Consider the following 10,103-nt stretch of genomic DNA (forward strand, 5'->3'; position numbering starts at 1 on the left):
ATATACAGTTTCCAGTTTGAAGTCTGAAGTATATTTTAATAATCTCTCTCATACACTTGCTTGCATTTATATTCATTGATATGAATGTAACATCATGTTATTAAAGAAAGTGAATAGATTCCAATCTAGCAAACATTGTATTCTTAAGTAAAGGATAAACTCCTTAATGATCTTTTCGCAGGAAGTGTACTGCAGGTACACAACAGCAACTCATTCTCCATCTCAGAGTTTCTCTCTCTCTCTATCTCTCTCTCTCTCTCTGCCTCTCTCCTATTTACACACACACACAACTTCAAATCACATAAAAACACATGGTAAGTTCATTTCAGTCTCAGGAATACCCTTTGTATTGAACTCAGGAGACACCCTATAATGGTTCAGACAGACATTGCTGGCAGCATTCATATGAGGATTCTTAACTGTCATCTAATAAGTCTCTTGGTTTAAGCCTTGTAAAACAATTATTTAGCATCTGCTAAAAATCTTACAGCTTTGTTGCTGTACCAGTTTATCACATCTGTGATCACAGTTATGCTTTTAGATCAACATGTGCTCTACTCAACTGCATGCATGATTTCCTACCCTTAATACAAAAAGAAACTCTAATGAAGAAAATCAGTGCTGTGTTGGGATTCTGGAAAACACAGGCATTCCCAGAATCCTTCACCGCCCGTGCTCTTGGGGAATCCCTGCCATATTTCAACTCTCAAGTTTCCAGCAGACAGGTTGCACTGGGGAGTTTATGTGTTTTGATTCTGTTTCAGATGACTAGGCTCAAAAGAGGTTTGCCTGAATGTTTTGAGAAATTAAATAGAGCAGGGCAGACATTCAGTAATATATACACTATACTGGCAAAAGTATTCACTCACCCATCCAAATCATTTAATTCAGGTGTTCCAATCAATTCCATGGCCACAGGTGTATATTACCAAGCAGCTAGGCATGCAGACTGCTTCTGAACACATTTGTGAATGTAATTCAGTGAATTACAGAGTGGTACTTTGATAGGATGGCACCTGTGCAACAAGCCCAGTCGTGAAATGGCTTCACTTCTAAATATTCCACAGTCAGTGATATTATAACAAAGTGGAAGCGATTGGGAAACGACAGCAACTCAGCCACCAAGTGGTAGGCCATGTAAAATTCCAGAGCGAGGTGCAATGCAAAGCGTCGGATGCAGTGGTGTAAAGCACGGTGCCACTGGACTCTAGAGCAGTGGATATTGTATATGTATATGTATATGTTGTATATGTTTGTACTAATGTTGTATATGATGTATATGTTTTCTGGAGTGACAAATCTGTGAGCCGGGCCTTCTCGTGCAACATCAGTGTCTGACCTCACAAATGCCCTTCTAGAAAAATGATCAAAAATTCCCATTAACATTCCCTAAAACCTTGTGGAAAGCCTTCCCAGAGGAGCTGTTATAGCAGTCTGTGGCCTGACATGATATTAAACCCTATGGATTAAGAATGGGATGTCACTCAAGTTCATATGCATGCAAAGGCAGGCGAGCGAATACTTTTGGCAATATAGTATATAAAACACCACTGTTGTGATGATTTGATTCATAACCATTATTAGCTTTCCCTCTAGAACATTTAGTGAAGTCACTCTGTACTGAACTGCTCTAACACATCTGAAAAAGAAAAATACCTATGTTAGATATTATAGATAGTACTGAACAAAACATATTTTTGAAGTGGTCTCATAGCTAACAGGATGTATGAATGCGCATTGTGTGCAGTTTTTTGAATGCAGTTGTTTGAGTGGTTATAGTCAATACCTGTAATGTGGCGCTCACCTACAGCGGGGTTTGAACCCATCTAGCATCTCATGTGCTTCCATACAAGAGATCCTGACATCCTAAAAGGTATGTTATTGATGTAGACAACTGAAAATAACGCGCATGCACATATAAATTGCATGAGAGTTTCCTTACGGAGTACACAATGCACTAAGCTTATTGTGCCAGCTTCAGCCATTAACAGGACATTTACCATGTGTTTTATTATTAATTATGGTCTTCCTGGATCATGGATGGTGCAGCATGGAGTAAAACAATACAGGCTAAGTACCATGTGCAAACACAGAACCAGAACATGGTGAGGATGGGGAAAGAGAGCTTTCCTCAGTCTCAACAGGAAGTAGAGTTGCCGCTGGGCTCCCTTGGCTATTAAGTCAGTGTTGAGGGACCAGGTGAGATTCTCTGCAATGTGAACACCAAGGAATTTGGTGCTCCAGAGCCGCTAATGTGTGTGTGTGTGTGTGTGTGTGTGTGTGTGTGTATGGGGGGGGGTTGTCACCTTGTACTCTACAAGGTAACCATGTCTTTAATTTTGTCCACATGCAGAGACAGGTTGTTGGTTCTGCATTCATACATTAACCCCTGCACTTCTTCTCTGATGATGAGTGTCAGTGCATTGGGGCAGTTGAGTGTGTTGTCAAAGTAAGCTACAAGTCATGTGGTCAAAGGAATTCTCTGCAGACCTAAAAAACATGTTTGTGTCAAGGCATAGATCTGGAGAAGGGTACAGACAAATTGCTGCAGCACAAATCACACTTTTATGGTAGAATGGCCAAATGGAAGCCATTACTTAGTAAAGCCCGCTTGGAGTTTGCCAAAAGGCAACCCAGAGGACTCTCAAACCATGAGGAACAAGATTCTCTGGTCTGATGAAACCAAAATGTAACAGTTAGGCAAGATAGTGGCAGCACCATGATGTGGGCATGTTTTTTTAGCAGCAGACCAGGAAGACTAGTCCTCATAGACAATTGTTATGATAATTGTTCATCTATACCTACAAGGAAGGTGGAGCTTGCAAAGATGCCAGTGATTGGACGTACTGTACAAGGTAAGGATTTGTATTAAACAGGATAATACATGTAGATACACACCATACTGGCAGCGTGTCCCTTGAAAGCCATCAAGACACTCACACACCTGATCCCCTGTGTCTGAACACCTTCCTTTATTAAAACAGGTACCAATGGAGCATAGCCCTGCAAATGAGAACACACACACAGGCAAACTCCTGTTTAGTTTCTAAACTGGAATCAACAAGACTTATTTATCAAGTATGTAATTTATTTTGAGAAAGAAAGTAAGTGAGAGAGAGTGGGTTAAGTGAGCACATTGCCAATGATTTTAAAACGATTTAGAAAAGCTTTAGAACATAGACAAGTACATTACATTAATACAAAAATACAATAGTTGCAATACAATTAATATCCAGAATACCTCATATTACCCAAAGCAGATATAATGTATTCTGAATATTAATTGTCTTGTGACTTTATTTTCTTTTTTCTTGCTGAATATAAAATATTAATATGCCAATGATTGCAAAATAAGTGAGCACAACACAATGATTCTATACAGATTATGTATTTTATGTATATTAAGTATTTAAAGTACTCACTGTGTAAGCAACCTCTCTCCTCTTCTCTCTGTGTCCATCCTGGACAGCATTTATAAACAGCCTGCAGTTCCATACTGTAGGCCTGCCTATAGACTGTATAATAACCTGTCCTAAGACACAAATAGATGGAGGAGGGATGTAAAAGGTATGCTACTGATGTAGTCAACTGTAAATAATGCTCATGCACATGAAAATCTTTTAAATGGCAACTTGCTGTACATGCTTTTTCATCAAGCTCAACTTAATGGTATGAAAGTTTCTTTACGAAGTACACAATGCACTAAGCTTATTGTGCCAGCTTCAGCCATTAACCAATTTCCAATGTGTTATTATTAATTATGGTCTTCCTGGATCATGAATGGTGCAACATGGAGCAAAACAATACAGGCTATGTAAAGTGCAATGTGCAAACACAGAACCAGAGGATGGGGAAAATGAGCTTTCCTCAGTTTCAACACGAAGTAGAGTTCCTCCAGGTTGTCTGATGGGCAGTTTTTATGCTGGGATTAGCATGACAAAAATGTGGTCTGAGTAGCCGTAGTGGGGGTGGACTCCCCACCTTGTATGCGCAGGGAATGTGTAAACAAGATCCAGCACATTAACCAGTGGTGAGCAGTAGTCAAAAACTAGTGTCGCATTTTAAACCATTTAGCATTGTAAAACACACTCCTCAAGTCTTATTGCACAGTTTGGAATTCCTATCTTCACAAAAATGTTCAGGCCATCAGGTTGAATGGCTGAGTCTGGAGTAGAATTTCATCCAAGTAAAAATACAGCAGTCTCATCTTCTGCCCAGGTTTTCAATTCTCTCCTTTGAATGTTATAATTATTTCCATTTTGGAAAAGCACTTTCAATGTCAACTCCTGTTTAGCACATTTCTCGAAATGCATACTGATAATGCCTTAAGCTGAGTATTAACATCATGCTATCAAATCTGTCACTCGTCTCTTATTGTTCACATATCTATCCCTAGGTTGTCAGCTACAATTCAAGCTTCTTTGGTTTTGGGGAGGGAATGATACAGGTTGACTGTAGCATCTATGATGTTAATACTGTAGCTATAGCAAGCACAGAATGCCTTAGGTATGTCATTGTGACACATTGTTAATGTGGAAAGTTGCAAAGAGATGTTCTGTAGTGTTGTGGTAAATGGCATTTGGAAACATTGACATAAAAAATAATCTATAAGAAACTGTAGTGGATGCTTTGACAGTGGCAGTTATGACACAGCTGGGAGGTTAAGAATATTTTCTCTACATTGACTGTTTGTATGTTCTTCACCTCCTCTCGTAGCCCATGCACCAGCGTTGGGAAGAGCAGCCTTGTTTCCATACTTTCACCATGCGTGTAAAGGCCTGGGCACACGGCTGCATTACACGCAACATCTGCACCTCCTGATTCTCACACACATTTAGCCTGGATATATGTATATAAAGAGAGAGGGAAAGCAAAAGAGAGAAAAAGACCTGATCTAAAGAGTGATTGCATCAACACATCAATTATTTCACTGCTAATGCAATAAATTCAAAAACAGATTATAGTTTTAGCATTAAAGTGAATAAAGTTTATAATAGTATAAATAATAGTAGCAGAAGTATTTACAAAAACACCAACAAATGATACTGTTCTATTGTGGATTTAAACTATTTGTAACTATTGTACTAAGTTTAGTGAAAGTTCTGTACACCTGAAAGGTAATTCAGTTACCGCTAGCAGTTACAGTGAGCGTAGGTGTGTATGGCGGCCTATCAGAGCAAAACAAGGTACAACAACATCATTAACTCAAAACAGAAAGAGTAGGTGCTTACAGAATCTCTTTTGGAATAATTTTTGCTGATGTGTTCCAGAATTTGCAATCTGGGTTAAGTTGCTACACATTTTTGTTCACACCATGGTTCAAACACCATGATTAGAGAATCATGTAGAATTGTTATAATCTGGCTACACTTGATGTTTTTTTCAGTATTAAATACCCGTTTAAGGTCATGCCATATCATCTCAATGGGAATCAAGTCAGGACTTGGCCACTCCCAAATCTTTTTTTATTTTATTTTAAGCCATTTTAGAGGTGGGCTTGCTTGTGTACTTTAAATTATTGCCCGGTTACATAACTCAACTGCACTTTAGCTTCATGTCACAAACTGACTGGCATACATTCTGCTTTAGAATTTTCTGATAGAGAGCAGAATTTATTGTTCCATTAATTAGGACAAATAGTCCAGGTCCAGCAGAAGCAAATGAGCCCAAAATGCATCAGACAGCTATCTTTGACTGTTTGTATGCCTTTGACCTTTGACTGGTATTGTGTATTTCAGTGTTAGCTTTTGCATGTTCTGCTTTTTGAGACAACAGGTCTGGCAGTAATCATGCCTAGGTGTACCAAAGGAAATGTCAATTAATTAATAGTTATAATAAATTGAGAAGAAATTGAAATGAGACAATTATTTATTTTTTACATTAATTGACAACACAGTGTAAGGGTATTTTTCACAGTGTAAGGGTATATTTGGACAGGATTAGTTTTACATGGTGAAGAGAAAATGTAATTGTTACTGGTGCATCAGCAAGATAATGGAATCTGGCTAAATGCCAATTAAACCCCCATTCCACCAGTCCCACCATCAACTTCAACATTGAAGAGCCAAGTTAGAAGTAGCTGCAGGTAGCTTAAGGTGGCTAAATCTGGGGGTTATCTGGAGGAGGGGGAAGCAAGATTCACAGTAGAGATACACTGAAGGTGTGTAGATTGGGAAGGAGGAACCATTTCTCTGCTCAGTGCAAGGTATGTTTTTTTAGTATCACTGCCATTTGCAGTGTACATCGACAACCCTGAACAGAAAGGAAGAATACCAAGAATAGCAGGGTGCCTGAAACACACAGCACTAGTTACAAAGCTGAAAAGGAGAATGAGACATTGCTGTGCTGTGGCAATATCTTAATAATGCTAATGGATTTATTCCTCACAAGCTAGTAAAGACAGCACTGAACTGACACCATGTTCCAGATAATATTAAGGGCATAATTTTGTATCGTTCCAAAAAATTAAAACTGCAAGTCTCTTCTGAAGCAATAACATCTGGGTGGCACTGACTGGAAAAGGGCTTCATCATAGGATGTACCCTGTCTGTACCATTTATATTGGTTGCACTGTCTAGATTAGGGCTGCTAAGAAGTATGACAGCATACACGGAAATAAGAATAAGTTGCAAATTTCTGTCCTCTTCTGTCCGAAGACTTATTATCTGTGCAAGAGCTTAAGTACAGACAGTTTTGTGACTCCAAGATCTCACAGGCTGACATTTAGATCAGAACAGAAAGAAGAGTTTTGATTATGCTACAGTGTGCTAGGTAGAACACTGGCTTCGGCCCAAGCAGGATTTGGTAGCATTTCAATCATTTGCTATGAGAACGTAAAGGAAAAGCAATTGTTCTAGAGAAAGGTGAGGGCCAAAATGAAGGAGTTATGTGCAAACCAGATGGTAGAGATGCAGCAATAAGGAGTGTAAACTAAATGGGAACAAGCTACAGGCTGACAGATCTCTTGATCCGAGCTCAGACAGGCTTCCTTATCCAAGTTCCTTATCCAGTATCCTCTCTTCTGTTCAAACAAGAGCAAAACAACATTCTTCCAGATGTGCCAAAGAAAAGGAACGCTATATGCTGCTGTCACAAAGCACTAGGGAATGCTGCTATTGCAGGTGCCAAAACCTGGTGCTAAAGATAATAACAAAATCCATCAGCAACACCCTGGAAGAGTCTATCTAAAATCTATTATCTCCCAGAAAGGCCACTTCATTTGTCTGAACAGGAGAGAAGCCAAAGTCCAACACTGTAATACTGAGTATTAACCCCTTAACAAGCTTATGGCCTGCCGGCAGGCTGAAAGGAATCTTACAAACTTCTATTACCAAAGAATACCCCTATCATTTTGTACAGAAGACCCTGTAGTTACTGAATAATATGCCTTGGGGTGTAATAAGCCTTTCTGTGTTAAGGGGTTAAGGGGTATACTAACCACAGCAAATGATAGGCCGCTGAAGATTATTCTTGAAAGGCAGATCCATCTTGTTTCCCTGAGAACATTGTAGAGAGAATCTTGCACCCTGACATTGTTCTCTTCTCAACAAGTCAACGACAGAACATGTGCTACTTGAGCTTACCTTGGGAGGAGAAAATAGAGGTGGCCAGTGAGAGGAATAAGGGATAACTTAATTGAGGTTATGTTAATTTGATTACATTTGATTCTGTAGTAATTCCTCCTATTGAGGATAACAAATATTGCTTTGAACTCCACTATAATCCAAAAAAGCAAAAGCTTTTTTCTTTCTTAAAAACACTCATGGGTTTTCACCAGGCATTCTATGTATTATACCTAATGCAATTTCAATGTTTAAACAAGTTCCCAAACCCCAAGCAACAACCGAACTACTCTTGCTTATGCTTATGTAATGCACTATACTTCTCCTGCCTCATTAGTGGCTAATGCAACAACTGTACACATACATCATTCTTCTTCAGTTACATTTTTACAATACAATGGTCAAAAATGATTCCATTAAAATAACATTTTTAATAGCTTTAATCTTAACACATTAATACAAACTTTCACATCTTAAAGTATAATTTTTAAAATAAAAACTGTTTTAAAGTGCACTGATCTAACATATCCACAGTGTAATGTTAGCTTCAAATGAACATACTTGCCTCAGTTTATCATGCTTGTAGCAATAGAATGTGCATTTCTAGTCAGTGCAATCTGTTGTAGTGTTAATTGCCATAAAACTTAGAAGAACTGACATTAAATGTTGGTTTAAAACATATGCTCATGCTTTTACCAGTGCTAAACACCTTTGGCATTTGTTCTTCTTAGAAATGTTAGCAATGTCTTCTTAAATTAACCAACAAATATTATTTTTTGTTATATCTGTGCTTTCAGCTTAACATTCATTTAAGATTCAATAGTTTTGTTGTCACATGCATAGTAAACAGGTTACACTGCACAGTATGTACAGTAAAGGTACATTGTATAGTTACATTGCAAATTCTCCATTAACACACAAGCTATTAAGACAAAAGTTAAAAAATATAAAAACATAAATTAATGACTTAAATTTTAATTCAACAGTAACAGTAACACACAACAAAATAAAATCACTCATTACAATGAGGGCTAAGAGTAGCGGACAATTGTGGTCCTGAAATTCATTACAGTTATATGGTGATATATGTTCAGGAAACTATTTTTTCTAATCAAAAACATCGAATATACAGCATATATAGACCCAATGCATTTTTTTTATTTTGTTTCTACTTTTCCACTTTACATCTGTGCTAATAAAGGTAAAATTTGTTTTCTTTTCATTCACTCGAAATAAATGGAGACTAAACTAAATGTTCAGGCAGATTGAATAAATAGCATAACAGCGTATTCTGAAAATAGCTTTGACCGCACAAAAAAATGTTTTAGAATTTTAAAGCATATTTAATTTGTATTTTGTACATTATTGCAGAAAAAGAGAGCGCAGCACACGGACTTGGAACGTCATTCCCAGCTTAGGTGATAACTTGATATGCTTTTTAAGATCGATATACTCACATGTCCGGCTGCAATTCCAGTGATAAGGTGAAAGACAAGATCGCGCACCAGAGCAAAGCCTCCGAGCTGGACATTCTGTATATAAAGAAATTTCGCCAGAAACTCAAACTGATTAAAGCTGCGGCAGACTGGTCCACTTCTATTAGTTCATCTCACTACCAACACTCCGTGGTTACAGTTTTCAAGCATTACAGTAAATGAACTCGGCGGTCTTAAGGCAATACACCGAAAGAAAATGGATTCTGCATCCTGCCGTCTGTACTGTGTGTAAATATTCAGAAGTGACGGCCGCTAGGGGCAACAGAATTCAAAACTGTTATTTTCTTAAAAATGGTTTGTTAAGGAAAATAGCAAGACTAGCAAGACAAAAAAACTATCTGAACAAAGGTTAAATAATACGCATTTCTTTATTTGCGAATAAAGACATTTTGTGTGTGGAGTCAATACGTGCCACCAAAATGAATTGGATATGAACCAGGCTTTGTACTCCAGAGATGGGGGCGATATTCAAATTGGATTTTATTTTCATTATCATTGTTGAGGAGAGATAGTTGTTAGTCATGTTTGAACACTTTTAGGGTCTTAGGGTCTTTAGGGTCTTATGGAAGCCAAGGGAAAAGGAAAACCACTGACGGACAGACTTTCTGGCCAATTAAAACACGGTAAGGGCGGTTCTCTAACAGCTTCACTCCGCACTCCTGCTTGGCGTAACTTTCTACATCTTAGAAACAATGCCAAAATAAGAAATTCCTTATCTCTACAGGATGCCAAAAAACTAGTATTACCTTAAGGCTAGAATATTATAATGCACTTTTGTCAGGGTGGCCCAGTAGGAATCATTGTAAACGTGAACTAGTTCAATATCAGTCCAGTTCTATCAACACTGCATTGGCTTCCAGTTAATTTTCGCATTGACCATAAAATCTTACTATTGACCTACAAAACTCTACATGGCCTCACGCCTTTAGTTCCTGAGATCTTATTACTGATTTTGAACCATAACAACTACTTAGATAACAGGGTGCTGGCTTCTTTATAGTTCTCAGAATTCAGAAAGCCTCACCAGGGGGAAGAGCCTTTTCTT

The 10,103-nt window shown here is 38.1% G+C and overlaps 1 protein-coding gene across 1 annotated transcript in view; it reads right to left on the minus strand.

The window, feature by feature from the left end:
- egfem1 (EGF-like and EMI domain containing 1) overlaps positions 1-9,093 on the minus strand; it is a 66,473-nt gene extending 57,380 nt beyond the window's left edge. Inside the window, exons 1-4 of the mRNA XM_072690914.1 lie at positions 9,020-9,093; positions 4,705-4,839; positions 3,423-3,532; positions 2,899-3,003 (exon numbers count right to left, since the gene is read on the minus strand). Of these exons, the coding sequence (XP_072547015.1) occupies positions 2,899-3,003; positions 3,423-3,532; positions 4,705-4,839; positions 9,020-9,093 (424 nt within the window). The remainder of the gene's footprint in view (positions 1-2,898; positions 3,004-3,422; positions 3,533-4,704; positions 4,840-9,019) is intronic.
- Between the last annotated feature and the right edge of the window lie 1,010 nt (positions 9,094-10,103).

The sequence above is a fragment of the Salminus brasiliensis genome, chromosome 11 (genome assembly GCF_030463535.1).
Source record: "Salminus brasiliensis chromosome 11, fSalBra1.hap2, whole genome shotgun sequence".
Classification (NCBI taxonomy): domain Eukaryota; kingdom Metazoa; phylum Chordata; class Actinopteri; order Characiformes; family Bryconidae; genus Salminus; species Salminus brasiliensis.